A 17,343-nucleotide genomic window follows, 5' to 3' on the forward strand; every position below is an offset into this window, starting at 1 on the left:
GATAATGGCATGTATGATGGCATTCAAACTGTCGGAGTTTTGCTTTGCAACAAGTATCTCAGCATCATCGTATTCGCCAATATTCTTTGGAACAGTAGCGTTACTTATTGCCACAACGGGAGCATCATAGCCATTAACAACATATACCCATGATTGAAAATCACGCGATTGAAGAAAAGCTCGCATAGCAATTTTCCATCATAGGTAGTTTGAGCCATCGAAGAATGGTGGTACGTTAATAGAGATAACACCTCTGTCCATATAGTCAGATCGCTACAAACACAGACTTTTGAGGTCTTAAACGTGTTTGCCTGCTCTGATACCAATTAAAAATGCGAGGGGTTTAACAACCTCACCCAATATTTCGATTAGCAATCTATATGGACTATCTCTAATATACTTTTAAGAGGATCAACTAGACAGTCAGACTCAATCTTAATAAAAAGTATATCAAGGAGTTAATATCTCTATCTTTCGATTTGATCTATACTCAAACAAATAAAAATCTGTGAGTCTTTATCAAATACAAGAGATATAAACTTGGATGGTACCAAAGACCGATATCCAAGGATCAATCAATTTCCAATCAACAACCAAAGGTTGGATTTCACAATTGATCGATACAACACACAACCTGTGATATTTCAATTATATAACAAAATATAATGCGGAATAGAAATAACACAGACACCAGAAGTTTTGTTAACGAGGAAACCGCAAATGCAGAAAAACCCCGGGACCTAGTCCAGATTGAACACCACACTGTATTAATCCTCTACAGACACTAGCCTACTAAAAACTAACTTCGGTCTGGACTGTAGTTGTGCCTTAATCAATCTCACACTGATTCAAGGTACAGTTGCGCTCCTTACGTCTCTGATCCCAGCAGGATACTACGCACTTGATTCCCTTAGCTGATCTCACCCACAACTAAGAGTTGCTATGACCCAAAGTCGAAGACTTTAATAAACAAATCTGAATCACACAGAAAAGTCTACGATAATAGATAAACCTATCTCCCACAAATAAACCTAAGAGTTTGTTCTGTCTTTTGATAGAAATTAAGGTGAATAAGAGCTGATTGATAACCCAAACTTATATTCCCGAAGAACAGCCTAGAATTATCAATCACCTCACAATAATCTTAATCGTATGGTAGCGAAACAAGATATTGTGGAATCACAAACGATGAGACGAAGATGTTTCTGATTTCTTTTTATCTTGCCCTATCGGAGATATAATCTCAAGTCAATTATTCAGTTGAACTCGTACGATAGAAAATGACAAGATCATATCGCTCAACTACAAGAGAAGTAGTTTCGTCTGGCTTCACAATCCCATTGAAGTCTTTAAGTCGTTAACCTACAGGGTCTCGAGAAGAAACCTAAGGTTAAAGGAGAATCGACTCTAGCAAAACCAACTAGTATCACACAAGAGGTGTGGGGATTAGTTTTTCCAGTTGCTAGAGTTCTCCCTTATATAGTTTTCAAATCAGGGTCTGCAATCTATGTTAGCTTAGTAACAAAACATTCAATATTCACCGTTAGATGAAAAACCTGATTCAACCAACCTAATATCTTTCAACCGTTAGATCGAAACTAAGCTTGTCACACACAAATGAAATGTATTTCATTTAGGCTTGAGTGACCGTACCTAAACGTGTACACTTAGTTGGTTCACAAATAGTAAACTAATGGTTAGCCATATGAGCACTTCCATATTAACCGTATTCATCTTTCTCATAACTAGTTCAAATGACTCATAAGAACTAGTTGAAGAGTTGTTCAAGTGCTTAGGTCTTTATTCATAGACACAATTGAAGCAAAATTGGTTTGATTCATTTGAATCGATTCATGAACAATATAACCACGATTTGCAAAGATTGCATTCCTTATAACTTATTGTTTTAAGTTCATAAACTACCGATTTGAGAAATAACCATCTTGGTTACGCGTTACGGGTATGCGTACCTTAACTACCGGATTTGAGTTGGCTTTTGGTTTCCAAACTCAGCAGAATTTTTCGCGTAGAAAAGTTCCGGCAGTACACGTACGGGTACGCGTACCTAAGGTGACTGGTTTATGAGTTCGTAAACTCCAAACTCAGTAGATTTTTCCGGGAGGAAAAGTTTCGCCAGTACGCGTACGGGTACGCGTACCCAACCTGTCTCCTTCACCAATACCATATGCACACACTTGGTTTCCGGTACATGGATTTAAACACTAATGTGCGAACACACTATATATGCTTATATCCATAGATGGTAATCTCAACTCTACATTTCAATCATTGAAACATTCTTCTATAATGTTATAATAGTAGTTATTCACAACTATCGTCATCAAAGCCATTTTCAAGATTGAAACGTCATCATGAATTTCGTCACGGGTAATGATGAAAAATGGTTAAAGCGAAAGCTTACCAACACATATTTCGAGAAAAAAATAGGCGAGTAAACTCGGCTCGAAATAGCAAATGTGTATGTATGAAAACTATCATACTTGTACGACTTTTGTCTCAAGAGTAGGAGATAGAGTAGATAGACTTTTGAATGATAGATAAGTTCAAGTCTCCACATACCTTTTAGTCGGATGAAGTTCCACTGGTTCCTTGAGTAGTTCTTTGTCTTCGTAAGATAATCGCCATGAAGTCTGGAGCTCAACTACACTTAACTATCCTAGTTCGAGACTTAGCTATAAGTAGATTAGAAATCAAGACACATAGTTTTGACAACTAAATTTGACAAACAAGATTGAGATAGCAACACTTGCGAGTTCGACCGAGCAATTCTCTAACAGTCTCTCTCCGATGATGCTATGGTGAAGGCGGAAGCAAAGATTGCTAGATTGAACAAAGAGTTGGAGTTGGAGAAGAATACTTTGCAAAGCAGATAACACTCTCCAGAGAGCAGAAACCGTATTTAGCAAATTTCCCTTAATTTCCCCTTTTATGCTTCTTCTGAGATCTGTTATTGAACCTTAGAGAGATGAGAGGTTTTATTTGGTTTTGACTTTCGATTGGTTTTGAAAAAGTAGGTGATTGAAATTTGCAAGGATTCTAGTCTGGTTTGGTAAAGGTTTTGATTTAAATAAATGACCTGAGATTGATTGCTGAAAGGGAATTCAATTACTGAATGCAAGTATTGCACACGTTTTGCAGGAATTGAAAATACAGACAAATTAATAAAATCATAATGCTTTAAACTTCAGATGATTTAAGCGACAAATAGTTTGAGTATCAAATCCCTTGAGCGTCAATGCGTTATGCGTCAAGTGCCTTAAGCGTCAAATGTGTTGAGCCACTTTTTTTATGTTACTGCCTTTAACGTCTTGCCGTTTGTAGTAACCAACTTGTAGTATCCGCCGTTGGTATCATTAGTAATCATAAATGGTCCCTCCCAGTTAGATCTCGTCATAGAGCGGATGTCGCGCCTAGTTTCTTTTAGGACTAAATCTCCTTTATAAAATTTGTTAGACTTGATGGTTTTGGCCTTGAATATTTATTGTTGGTTGGCCTTTTTTCATCTTTGCACCATCATTAACATCCCATGTGCGTGCACGTATTGGTTCCTTCTTGCAATGAATTTGTGACACATGTGGGCACTCTTGTAGGGTTATAGGGAAATATCCAAGGTGTTCCTTTCCATGCTTGGACATCATCTCAGCAATGAACGTTTCAGTGTGATGCTCGATTTGGAGAGGAACCGGATCCAACCACTTGGTGAAGTATCGTAGTGGCGAGGCTACTTATTCATAATATCTTGCGACAGAAGATGTCCCTTTGTTAGAAAAATTGAGTCCCCATGCTAGGAGAGCACGTGGGAAACTCAATGGAGAGATGTGGGTGAAATGAGACTAGCCCAAGTGTGGAACTTCTTGATATATGATTTTGCATCTTCTCCGTGCTTCAACTCCATCACAGTTCGAAATTCCTCCAAGTAACATGATGATGGATCGTCCCCCAAGTGCTCTGGATCAGGATTTTATTCTTCAGCGAGGTATCTCGATGGAGGTATCTTGTTAGTGACTATCCTTTCAACATGTAGCTATGCTCGTCCTAAGATCATGTCATATCCTGGATCTTCTTTGATTATGTATAACTTGGTTTTTGTCCATGTAGATCCCATACTCATTTTCAGAGTGATGTGTCCATGAGCATCCATGGACTTTCCTTCATGATTTCTGATCGACATAGGAGCATGAGTAGCTTCTTGTTGATTAATCCCCACAATTTTGAGTAGGCCTGTCAATATCTGTCCGATATCCGGAATCCGTTACCGAATATTCGGTATCCTATAGGATTTTATCCGTTGTATCAGATACGGATATTTATCAGATATTTCTTCCTTAACATACCGATATCGGATTAGGCTCCATCTGTTTCGTTAATATCCAATATCCGATAGAATTAGGGATATACTTGTAATTTTTCCAATTCCATATATTATCAGTCGAGTAAACTGAGCGATATACTCAAGATGAGAGGTTTTATTTGGTTTTGACTTTCGATTGGTTTTGAAAAAGTAGGTGATTGAAATTTGCAAGGATTCTATTCTGGTTTGATAAAGATTTTGATTTAATTAAATGAACTGAGATTGATTGTTGAAAGGGAATTCAATTACTGAATGCAAGTATTGCACACGTTTTGCAGGAATTGAAAATACAGACAAATTAAGAAAATCATAATGCTTTAAACTTCGGATGATTTAAGCGACAAATGGTTTGAGTATCAAATCCCTTGAGCGTCAATGTGTTATGCGTCAAGTGACTTAAGCGTCAAATGTGTTGAGCCACTTTTTTTTATATTACTACCTCTAACGTCTTGTCGTTTGTAGCAACCAACTTGTAGTATCCGCCATTAGTAGCATTAGTAATCACAAATGGTCCCTCCCAGTTAGATCTCGTCATAGAGCGGATGTCGCGCCTAATTTCTTTTAGGACTAAATCTCCTTTATAAAATTTGTTAGACTTGATGGTTTTGGCCTTGAATATCTTTTGTTGGTTGGCCTTTTTTTCATCTTTGCACGATCATTAACATCCCATGTGCGTGCACGTTTTGGCTCCTTCTTGTAATGAATTTGTGACACATGTGGGCACTCTTGTAGGGTTATAGGGAAATATCCAAGGTGTTCTTTTCCATGCTTGGACATCATCTCAGTAATGAACGTTTCAGTGTGATGCTCGATTTGGAGAGGAACCGGATCCAACCACTTGGTGAAGTATCGTAGTGGCGAGGCTACCTATTCATAATATCTTGCGACAACAGAGGTCCTTTTGTTAGAAAAATTGAGTCCCCATGCTAGGAGAGCACGTGGGAAACTCAATGAAGAAATGTGGGTGAAATGAGACTAGCCCAAGTATGGAACCTCTTGATATATGATTTTGCATCTTCTCCGTGCTTCAACTCCATCACAGTTCGAAATTCCTCCAAGTAACATGATGATGGATCGTCCACCAAGTGCTCTGGATCAGGATTTTATTCTTCAGCGAGGTATCTCGATGGAGGTATCTTGTTGGTGACTATCCTTTCAACATGTAGCTACGCTCGTCCTAAGATCATGTCATATTCTGGATCTTCTTTGATTATGTAGAACTTGGTTTTTGTCCAGGTAGATCCCATACTCATTTTCAGAGTGATGTGTCCATAAGCATCCATGGACTTTCCTTCATGATTTCTGATCGACATAGGAGCATGAGTAGCTTCTTGTCGAGTAATCCCCACAATTTTGAGTAGGCCTGTCAATATCTGTCCGATATCCGGAATCCGTTTCCGAATATTTGGTATCCTATAGGATTTTATCCGGTGTATCGGATACGGATATTTATCAGATATTTCTTCCTTAACATACCGATATCGGATTAGGCTCCATTTGTTTCGTTAATATCCAATATCCGATTGAATTAGGGATATACTTGTAATTTTTCCAATTCCATATATTATAAGTCGAGTAAACCGAGCGATATACTCATTTTCTTTTCTTTTTTTTCCTCTTCTCTTCTCAGTCCGTCAGTCGCCTCTCCACTCTGTCTCTCGATCGATCAATCACTCACTACTTGTTTATCAATCACCCACCCACTCAATCATGTGCTGATTCTCTTCTATTTTTGTGTTCGATTGTCATGAAATTAGAGTTTCTGTCTTGCAATCAAAAATTAGGGTTTGATATTACTTACATGTATGGATGAAATTAGAGAAAGATTTGAGATGGGTTTAACTTAAATAAGAATATGAAGCATTGAGGTTGAAGAGTAACTCAATATTGATAGTTATTAGTTTAGGGTTTGATTGAATTGATCTATTTTTGAGATGGGTTTATAAGGTGGTTATGAGTTTGAAGAATAACTCAATATTGATGAGTTACTGAATTGAATCAGAGTAAATAAGAGATTGAATTACTCTATTTTTGGAGTTTTTCATGGTTTGTTGATTCTATTAAATTTGCACAGAAAGGGTTTCTTTGATTTCTGTTCTTGTTCATTTTTTGTTCTTCTTAGCTGAATCCATTCTTAGCTGCTGTTTTTGAATCCATTCTTAGCTGTTATTTTTGATTTCCTAAGTGACATGAAATTGCAGGCAAATACATTTATAGCTGTAATAGGAAATCAGCCTAATGCTTTAAGTTGCGACTCCTTCTGCCGAAAAGCTACAAAACTCCTACTCAGGTACTGAATATAAGATTTTCTTATATAAGATTTATGAGGATTTCCTGAATGTTATATCATTAATGAATTCATACTAATAGATGACGGTAGTCGCTGTATCATTAACAAGTAGGGTTACTATGCATTTTTACTAATATGTCATGTCATCTGTTTTTCTTAGCCGACTGCTTTTGGTTCTCAGTTCTCAGTATTGATTTTTATCTTTAAAGTTTTTTTGTCTATGGAATTACTTTTGATGAGGGTTTAGTGGATATCCACCTTTTGAGATTCAGTTTTTATTGGGATTTAAAAGTTCCATGTTGATGTCATGCCAATACTCTTGTCCATCTACTTCTAATTAGACAATAATCAGTAGTGAAGTTATTTCTTAAGCACTGTTATCAGTCTGCATCACTATTTGTTTTTCTTTCTAAGTGATTGTTTGTGAATGCAGATATGGAAGTCCTCGACGACTGAAGTTGATGCAATGATACAACATGCAACCAAACATCCAAGGAAGATCATCACTAGCCTGTTGAGTGTTGACATTGTTGTTAAGTCTGTTACAAGAAGACATGTTTTTTTTTTTCATTTTTTGTACTTTAGTTTGCAGACTATTTTTGGGTGTTTGTAGTTGGTTTTTCATGTGTGATGTGACTGAGAGATTGGGAGTAGTGTTTGTGTGGGTTTGTCTTTCAGTTACACTGAACATTTTGAACAAAAACTCTGTTAAGTTTCAACATTTACTTTTGTTCCCAGAAACCGGATATTATCGGATAAAATTCTGATATCCGATAACTTATCCTTAACCCTGTCGATATGGAATTCTTGGATTCCGCCGGATATTATCGGATACCGGATATTCGATAACCCTTAATCTTAACCTTATCGGTATTGCCAATAATCGGCGGATTTTTATCCGCTGCCAACCCTAATTTTGAGGGTCTTGAGAGGGACAAAGTTCTCCAAAATTCATTTCCTTTAAGAATAATTGTAGCAAGCAGTCCCCAGTCATACTTCTCCTTGTATGTGACTGGTGGTTCAAGAAGGTACTTCCGGGAAGGATAAACGCTTTCCCGACATAATGTGGTTGAGATAGGTGAAAATATCTTTGCTTTGCACTTTTGATAAGTATAAAATACTCGCACACGTGTTCCATCAAGGGTTGAACTGTTTTATTGACAGGTTCCTCAGAGAAGGCGAATATCCTAACTGGAAAAGAGTTCTTGTATACTCCTTCAGTTACCAGATGAAGCTCTCCTGCATAACATGTTAGAATTTCTGAATCTCTAGCATTTGTCAGCACTATTCCGAATATCTCTATCCAAGTGATCGATCAGATGACAAATACTATCCTTGATCAGGATTAATGATTTTTTTTCCTTCTTTTGCACGGATAGTGTGCCACACGAATAAGGTCGAGCTAGAAAAACGTCTGGTGAAGGAGTTGTTTTGGAGGAATGCTTAATTGGGGCCCCCGAAAACTAATTAGGGGCCTCACAATAGAAGACAAAAAAAGGTCACTCAAACCTAATTTCAATACCCCTTATCCAAATATTTTAGCTAATGGCTAATCTACGCTTATTTAATTAGTGATAATTTTACCTAATTAGTGTTAATCTCACTTAATTTGATTTTAACTTTTTTTTTTCAAATTTCTTGTTTGCATTTTTTTTTTCTTCTGAGACTTGCATGAAAAGTCGTTAGGTAATAAAGTTTTTCAATAACGACTCTTAACAATCGTTAAAGTTTCAAAAACGACCCCAAGAGTCGTTACTGTTTAAAAATTGTTTCTTGACGACTCTAAATTGTCGTTAATGTTTATAAAAGAGTCGTTATCTTCTTCAATGTATTTCCGCCATTAATGACTCTTAGAAGAAGATAACGACACTTTTATAAACATTAACGACAGTTTAGAGTCGTCAAGAACAACTTTTAAACAGTACCGACTCTTGGGGTCGTTTTTGAAACTTTAACGACAGTTAAGAGTCGTTATTGAAAAACTTCACTACCTAACGACTTTTCATGCAAGTCTCAGAAAAAAAAAATTGCAAACAAGAAATTTGAAAAAAAAAATTAAAATCAAATTAAGTGAAATTAATAAAATTTTGGGTTTAAAAATGAAAATGAGTTGGGATTTAGAGTTAAGGGTTAATAGAATTTTGAGTTTTAGGTTTAGTGAAGGGTAAAACAGTATTTTCACTATATTTTGGGGTGGAAATAGATTTTTTGGGGTAAATGGCTGAGGGCCCTGATTATTTTCTAGGGCCCCAATTCAGCGTTGTTTTGGAGCCTTTAAGTTTGACGGTCGGTTTTGTGAAGAACTTTGGGGGTAAGAATGGTAAATAAAAACCGGCATAAACATAAACCATAGTCACAGACGGAGTAAGAACACAACCTAGATTCTTGCCGTTACGGGAAAAATCTTCTTGGAGACAAAATCCCAGTAAAATTTCTTCCAGAACTACCTATTGACCAGTAGGTTTAATTTATCTGTGTTTCTTGATCTTCGAGAAGACATAATCTTGAGGTAAGTTCTCGAGCTCCTATCTCCTCATATCTGTGGATTTCAAGTTTTTAGGGTTTATGTATTATTTCAGTAGTTGATCTTAATTCCTGGATGTTTCATCTCAATTCCTTGATAACGTATTTTTCTTATGGTTTACTTAATTGCAAGTGCAAAGTTTGAGATTTAGGTTTTGAGTCTAGGGTTTTGGGAGGTTATCGTTTATGACCAATGTACTTCACAAATACGATAAAGCTTAAATATATTAACATCATGAGTTTAATAGAAATCTCTTTTTAGTTGAGTAGGGTATATTGCGTAAATCAGTATTTTTTGGTTTGTAGGAATTTAGTCCAGCATTTTAACAATTAAGATAGATAGATTTTGCTGTTAACAAATCAGACATTTCAGTCATTGGTTTTGTAGCAGAATTGAGTTTTTAGAGTTTTGGATTGATATGTGGCATTGTAGTGCGATGTATAGTGCAGTTGAGTATGGATTTGTAATTGTTATGCTTATTTTAATCCACTTTTGAAACTGAAATCTTGTGAAAATTCAAGAAACTACTTTAGGACTAGAATTAAAGATGTTAGAGATAAAGTGTCGAAAAAATGAGTTATTCAGTGAAAACTTGAAAACTCTTTTACATCTTGTTATTTTGGTCTTCTGATTATTATTTTTTACTTCTTTTTTGCTGTGTGATTGTTTTTTAAAGTCTGAAGGTGAAACTACTGTAGACAGAAGAACAATGTCAAAGAAAAAGAACCCTCATGTGTTTCTAGATATATCCATTGATGGAGCTCCCAAAGAAAAAGTTGTTATTGAGGTAAGTAATTAAAAGTTAGTAATCGGTTTTATCTTTTTCTCACGTATCTTAAATCTTAATCGTGATTTGTTTCTGTTATGTAAGTCAAAAGGAAAGCATGCAATTTTCATTTTGGATAGCTACATACTCACTTATTTTGCAATGTGCAGCTTTTCTCAGATATTGTTCCTAAGACTGCTGAGAACTTTCGAGCACTCTGCACAGGTATGGATGGTGCTGTTTATCTTTTTCTTTAATAAAGTTTTTTTTGCGGATTATGTTAACAATCTGAGGATCCATATTTTTTTGGTTGTACTCATTTGGGTTTTCTGTTGATTGTAAAGTAGTAGAGTAGGTGAAAAGGTACTGTGTGGTTCCTGCATGAAGGTTACTTTGTTACTAAGTTATCACATAGGGTTTTATATGTTCTCGAGTGTTTTTATGAGGTGGTAATCTTTTAGGATATCACATTCTCTGTTGGCAAAACTTCTGGAAAAGAGGAATTGGGAAGTAAAAAAATTGGAATCTGTGATATAAAACAAGCTCTTGAAACACTGAGCAAATAAATTTATTTTATTTTTTGTTTTGTTTTTGTGGGGAGTGGGTGGGGTATTTTGCTTTAAAAATTGCTCACATGTTTAGTTATATATATGTATTTTTTTTTGTTTTTGTTTTAGTGGAAGCCTGACAATTCTACGATTTGGAACATTGCAGGCGAGAAGGGCATTGGTGCGTCTACTGGAAAACCACTACACTTCAAAGGATCTATTTTTCACCGGATAATTAAAGGGTTCATGGCTCAGGTAGAGTTCTCTATTCATTGTATACGTCCATAAGTCCATTTACATTGTAATTGCCGAATTTCCATGCTGTCATGTGTTCGATTTACATGCTGCATCATGCTGAAAAAGCGATGCATCAACCTAGGCTCTGATATATTCCAAAGAGAAATACTTTAGATCATATTCTATATGTGCTCTTCTCACCTTGTAGATAGTCTTACTAAGGTTGGATGATCCTCACAAGATATCAGTCGCGATCCCATATTGATCATCTTTTTTGCCTCAAACTATGACCTTACTTTTCTGGTATCTTCTGGCTGAAAGCATAGTGGTGGATTAGCTCTATTTAACTTTGTTGGCTGTTCCAGTTTCGATGGCTATTTATGTGTATTATGTGACGGTATTCCCCTCGTAGGGATCTTTGATAGGTTGTCATATTTCCGTACACTTTATTGTTGTTTTCTTTACCAGAAACTTACTGAGATGCCTTTTCTTTGTCTGGCAGGGTGGTGATTTCTCAAAGCGTGATGGTATACCATTTCCTCACCATCTCTCTTTCTTCTAATGGATGCAGCATTGCAGCTTTTAAAAGCAAATCCTTCTTATGCTTTGCAGGCACTGGTGGAGAGAGTATATATGGGGGAAAGTTTGCAGGTATATTTTCTGATTTGGATCAGTTCCTTGAATAACTAAATTTGATTGTATGACGTGACAATATTGCAGCCTCATCAATTATGACTTTTACATTTGTTTATTTAACTGTTCTCTTACAGATGAAAATTTTAAACGGGCTCACGATGAGCCGGCTCTCCTCTCAATGGCAAATGCTGGTCGAAACACAAACGGATCCCAATTCTTTATCATCTTCAAGGCTACACATCATCTTGATGGGTACTTTCTTTTTGTCCGTTGTGGGTGGACTTTTCCCACAATATCATCCTAATTTCTGTACTTTATATAGAATTGTTATTTACTTTTTTTAAGTGAGAACAATATTTCTGTCACAGGAAGCATGTTGTTTTTGGAAAAGTTAAACAAGGAATGGAGATAATAAGGAAAATGGAACAAGTTGAAGTAGTCGCAGATTCGGCGAAACCTGTTGGTCCTGTGAAAATTGTTGATTGTGGTGAAGTTCCTGAAAACAAAACTGATGATGTAGTGGCAAAGAAAGGTATACCAGGGAAACAGGACACTGTTTGTTTAGTTTGTATTAGTACTCTTGAGAAACCAATTATTAACCCCTTCGCCGTATTTGAATCGGTTGATTTCTTACAGCAAAAAAAGTGAAGAAATCAGGGAGACCTCTTTCTTCAGACGATAGTTCTGATGGTAACAGGAAGGGAAGGCACAGGAAATCTGTCAAAGACAAGAGAAAGAAGAGAAAAAGGAGATACTCCTCGTCTGATTCATCTAGCTCGTCTGAAACTGATAGTTATTCTGATTCCGAATCTGAATCAGAATCGTATACCTCCAGTGATTCTGATACAGACTCTTGCACCTCAGACTCAGGTGATGGAAGACGTAGTAGGAGGAAGAAAACCTCAACTAAAGATAAACATGGGAAGAAGAGGAAGGACAAACTAAGGGACAAGAAGCGGAAGCGTACCAATAAAAGCTCTAAGCGGCAGTCGAAACGGTCCGTTGTTTGGTGATATCAACTGTGCCACACTACTTTCTGTTCTTTGATTATTCAACCGTTTACTGTTTTGTTCGATATTATTATTTTAGGAGTTCCGGAAGTGACAGTGATTCAGAAAGTAACAGCAGTGGCTCTGACAATGAAGCTGAACGTAGAGTTTCTGCTCGTAAAACCGGTAAACACTCATTACCTCACTGTTGTTATTTATTACTTATTTTGTTCTGTTTTCTTTATGTCAAACTTCTATGTTGTAGTCATGATATAATTTCAACCTTCCTTTTTGATGAGTTTGTTTTCACTTAATTGTAGTGATATTAGTAGTATTTCTGAACCTTGGTGAATTATGCTGTAGTTGTTAAGAAGCAGTCTCTCCAGCTGTCGGGGTAAAAGATAGGGGACAAAAAGAAGATCTGATACTCACGAAGGATTATCTGAAGAGGGCAAATATCTCTTTATAAAAAAGCCAGATACCATCAATCACCCCAGCAAATCCAGGTATTGTTTGTTCAGTTGTGTTGTGAAAAGAAGATTAGAGTCACCTGCTGTCTAAGTTTTCTGTTTTTCTTTGTTCGCTTTGATGAGTTGCAAGTATTATATGAGCAGGAGCCCAAACATCCAAACAGCAGTGGAAGTATGAGTCCTAAAACAAGTCCCAGAAAAATTCCTAGGTGCGAAGTATCAGTCCTATTCGACAATCGGGTAGGCAGGACCACCGGACTAATTCAAGAAGTCCTGCCCGTAAAGCCCTGAACTTCTTATTCTGATGGGATCCTAAACGTATTAGAAAAGGGCGTGGATTCACTGAAAAATACTCTAATGCCACGCAAGTACCGAACACCATCTCCAGAGCGTTCCTCCTAGGTCCTTCCATTACAGGGGAAGAAATGCTCAGGATATGAACCGTTGACAGGTGAGCTTGAATCATGTTACTCAAATTTAGAATCGTATTATTCAACCTTATTATGGTATTGATGTTCTAGTCAATTTAGATTTGGAAGCTACAGAAACTATCTGAGCGCACATTGCCGAGCCGTTACCGGAGCCCTCCACGACACAGGAGCCCTACCAGTCTCTCTCTCTCTCTCATGATGTTTTTTTTGGGTGGGTGATCTAATACAAACTTAAGTCAACTAGAAAGAGTCCATTGGAATTTGAATTACCAACTGTTTATTGAACTAAAATAATAAACTGTCTAGGAAGTCTGACTTCTATTTCATAAGCTTAGTATTGCAATTTTGTTTTATAAAACCTAGGAAAGAAAAAATAAGTATTTGAAAATTCAAACTCACTCCTTTTTAAGGGATCAGGGACTAGAGCATGAGTCATTTATTTTGTTCTTGTAAGTGTGATGTCTGGTCAACCAAGACTGCAATATGGTCGTATCTGAACCTCATGACTGAGTTCATTTTCAGAAAGCCAGTAACGTAAGCCCAATTGGGTAAGATTAGTGTCGTCATGTCTGCGACAGTTCGATACCGTGTATTGGGTAAATGTCAGAAATCATCCGTTGCGCAGATTGGTGAAAAACAATTTTACTTGTTCGTTTCCTTGTTTTAACAACATCATCCATGTCAATGTTGTTGTTTTAGGTATACCGAAACAGAAGTAGAAGTAGGAGTAGGAGCATCTCACGGAGCTCAACTGGTTACAGAGGTCGTCGTGAAAGGGATCGACAGCCGTGGTTGAGCGTCGTAGCATCAGTGATAAGCTTCGGTCACGGCTTGGGTCTCTCGTAGGAGGAGGCGCACTTCAACAGGGAAAATCGAGGTCTAGGTCAAAAAGCAGGAGTTTATCTAAGTCACCAGTGGTGGATGTGGGCAAACGCCAATGTGCAAGCAAGATGGACTCGCGTTCACCCAGCAAGTCTAGATCTAGATCTCCAGCTAGGGACAGAAACTTGGTTTCCTATGGTGACCTATCTTGAAAGCTTCATTAGAGCAGCCTATCGGTCTTTTCTTTGACAACAGTATAAAATTGAGGAATATCCTGTTCACTGGTTTCAATTCTTAAGATCTTCTCTTTGATTCCATTTCAATTGTGTTATTTAGAACCTAGATCTACTGTTGTATTTTTTAATAGTTCTTGTCCTTTTCCTGTCTTCAGAATTTTAACTTGTTTAACGTCAGGTGTAAAACATTTTGGTTCGAATACTCGACTGTTCAACTTGTGTTTCTGTTGCTAGGGGTTAGTGTTCCCACGCCTTTTTTACCCACTAAATTTTTTTAAGAACATTTATTTTTTTTTGGGAAATGGCACAATTTGTTGAGAGCACAGAAAACTGATCTCTACAACACCCCCCCCCCCCCCCCCCCCCCCCCACCCCACCACCACCCCCCCCCACCCACCCCCACCCCCTGAATCTGGTTACAATAACAGCAGTTAACTACTCAGGACTTCTGCTGTTGCTACCATCTCCAGCGATTGAAGCAAATGTTCTAGCGATTGTTTTAAATTTTGGCAGCCAATCATGCCTTGGGAAAATACAATTAAACTGTCTAAAGTAGCAAAATAACTCCACACCGTCAATCATCGCACAATTTCACGTTATCTCCACACTTTCAGGTTATCTCCACTTAATGTCTTAAAAAACCCGACATCTCTAGGAGAGCATTTAAAATTTGTTGGGAGGATATTTTTATGTAGGCATACAGAGGCAGATGGCAGCTTATGATAACGCAGTAAATATTTGCTCGTATTATGGAATTACTTCTAGCATTGTTTTGAAGAGCTACCAGACCAAACGAGCAGCAGTAAGTATTTGAACTGAATGTTTGCATCATCGGCAAAAAAACATGCTAGCTTATTCATAAATAGTGAAAATATAGGTTGTTACAGACTTGATAATCACACTTAAAAGTTGGGTAAGAGATGTTGGCTATCATATAGGCATTCCCTTGGGAAATATCAGATCTTTGATCCACATGTAAATGGGAACTAGCACATAGTATGCCGCTGCTGTGATTCCCAGAATGAAACGCAGAAAGAAGGTAAATGAGTTAACTGGCTTTTCCACATCTTCCTCTTTTGGTCCAAGCTGCATACAAAATTACAAACACAATTGAAGATCTCAGAGAAAAGGAAAAAAGAACACAAACGAAATTATGCATCAAACTGAACCTCCATACTTCTGCAAGACTCAGAAACTGGGGAGATGCTAGAGTATACAAAGAACTTACCGAAAACTGCCAGATTATACCATTCATCATTCCCAAGTTAATGTGGGTTTATGTGTATAATATTAGTGATGCTTGCAAATGTAGATTTTACCTTTAAAGGAGAATCCCCAGATGCAGGCTTCACACCAGTTATGGAGCATCCCATGATAAGGCCATGTCGACGTACACCACGGTACCATTTTGGTCCAATCCTCTTGAGTTGGACATTTTTAAATCCGGCCTTAGTGAACCACTCAATGTATTCTTCTTCTTTTGGGAACAGCATCCAAACATCCGCAAAGAAGCGAGACAACCAAAAGGTTGGATATACAGGACCAATTAGACAAGCTTTGCCACCTAGTTTCAAGACTCTGTATGCTTCCTTGATGCCACGTTGGGGGTCTGGCCAGTACTCAATACTGCAGTGAAAATAACAGCACATTAAGCTATGAGAAACCAACTCAACAAACAAATTTCTAAGTTTCTTTACAATTCTTGAAAAATAACCATGAATTAACCTTCCAGCTGATACATATCTATCAGCATAATCAGTACGAAATGGAAGATCCTCAGCATCACCTTCGATAATCTTGCAATCCTTCAATGCCTCCTTCTCCTTTGCCTTGGCAAGTTGGTGAGGAGACTGATCAAGAATCGTAACGTTTTTGGCGTCAACATGCTTTACAATACCCAGAGTAGTAAAACCAGTTCCACCTCCAACATCAACAACTATCATATTCCTATCGGATAAATCAGCGGGTTCGAGTGCATCATCTCTCATGTCTTCAGTCCAATGCCCAGGGTTTATAACATGGTCATATACTATAGAGAGGAATCTATAAAACCAAAATGCTTCTTTTTTGTGTTGTATAAACCTAGGTTGAGAACTTGGCCTAGATGATGAAAGACTGCTGCTGCTGCATCTAACTCCTCCTAGAGTTTTTCTAGATTTATAAATTTTACCATAGGAAACTACTGTCATCTTAGGAAAGCACCTCCCACTGAGTTCTGAACCTGTAAAGCCTAACCCTTTTGGAGCTATTTTTCTAATAAGTGTTAAGCTTTCAGCTCCATTGAGCATTGAAGAAGAAGCCATGATTTAAGCAAATAAAGGCAACTCGCAATGCCAAAATTATGATGTTGGCTTCAGTGATTGAAACTATAAACAAAAACAAATGCAATATCAAGTAAGTTTTCAGTTCAGTTGTAGAAGAATTAGTGTAAAAAGAAATGACGAAAACTTAATTTGTTTTCAACGAATGAAGTTTCTAAATTGCTTGTGAAGTCTATCCAAGTTCTAAATCGCTTATCTTTAAGAATTGGACTGAAAAAATGAAAGGATCATCAAAAAGAAAAGTGATAGCTAGCTGAAATTGCTTACCAGGTAGTAGTACGCCTTTCCCTGAGGGAGAGAAAGAGAGGTGTGAGAGAGCCTGAGAGATAAATCAGTGGATTAGGCACCACATGTTTGGAGAGACTTGATTTACATTTTTCAGCTGGTTTTATTTTTGTTTTTTGCAATAAAAAAAGAAACGAAAAAACTAAAGAGAGCAACATAGGACCCCAGCTAGTCACAAGTGCAAGCGGAGGATTCCACCATCAGTGAATATTGTTTTTTTTTTCAACTGGTTTTCTTTTCACGTAATATAATAAGGATCACCAAACCGCCGTATACGGTCGACATAATCACTTTTTTTTTTTTATGTTTTTTTTGAAGCATATAATTTATTTTAATAAATTTAGTTTACAACTTGTCGTGGGTATGTGGTACCCACAAAGTCTTGAAATAAAATGTGACTGATAAAGGATGGGATT

General features: G+C 37.2%; 2 protein-coding genes across 3 annotated transcripts; one reads left to right on the top strand and one right to left on the bottom strand.

Annotated features, from left to right (window-relative positions):
- Positions 1 to 8,982: 8,982 nt before the first annotated feature.
- Positions 8,983 to 12,800, top strand: LOC113342460 (peptidyl-prolyl cis-trans isomerase CYP63). 2 transcript variants are annotated; one of them, XM_026587006.1, is made up of 11 exons: positions 8,983 to 9,171; positions 9,863 to 9,973; positions 10,123 to 10,177; positions 10,667 to 10,755; positions 11,240 to 11,264; positions 11,350 to 11,388; positions 11,508 to 11,625; positions 11,742 to 11,905; positions 12,010 to 12,370; positions 12,463 to 12,548; positions 12,726 to 12,800. In XM_026587006.1, the coding sequence occupies exons 2-11, from the start codon at positions 9,896 to 9,898 to the stop codon at positions 12,758 to 12,760; spliced, it is 1,050 nt and encodes a 349-aa protein (XP_026442791.1). In that variant the 5' UTR covers positions 8,983 to 9,171; positions 9,863 to 9,895; the 3' UTR covers positions 12,761 to 12,800. The 2 variants fall into 2 exon arrangements, with proteins under 2 accessions (XP_026442791.1, XP_026442792.1); XM_026587007.1 differs by having other exon boundaries at positions 9,885 to 9,973.
- A 2,265-nt stretch (positions 12,801 to 15,065) lies between these two features.
- LOC113342468 (2-methyl-6-phytyl-1,4-hydroquinone methyltransferase, chloroplastic-like) lies at positions 15,066 to 17,035 on the bottom strand. The gene is made up of 4 exons (XM_026587015.1): positions 16,910 to 17,035; positions 16,047 to 16,687; positions 15,641 to 15,947; positions 15,066 to 15,407 (listed from the first exon to the last, which is right to left on the bottom strand). Exons 2-4 carry the CDS (start codon positions 16,622 to 16,624, stop codon positions 15,252 to 15,254), a joined length of 1,041 nt encoding a protein of 346 aa, XP_026442800.1. The 5' UTR covers positions 16,625 to 16,687; positions 16,910 to 17,035; the 3' UTR covers positions 15,066 to 15,251.
- Between the last annotated feature and the right edge of the window lie 308 nt (positions 17,036 to 17,343).

This window comes from Papaver somniferum, unplaced genomic scaffold, assembly GCF_003573695.1.
Source record: "Papaver somniferum cultivar HN1 unplaced genomic scaffold, ASM357369v1 unplaced-scaffold_41, whole genome shotgun sequence".
NCBI lineage: Eukaryota > Viridiplantae > Streptophyta > Magnoliopsida > Ranunculales > Papaveraceae > Papaver > Papaver somniferum.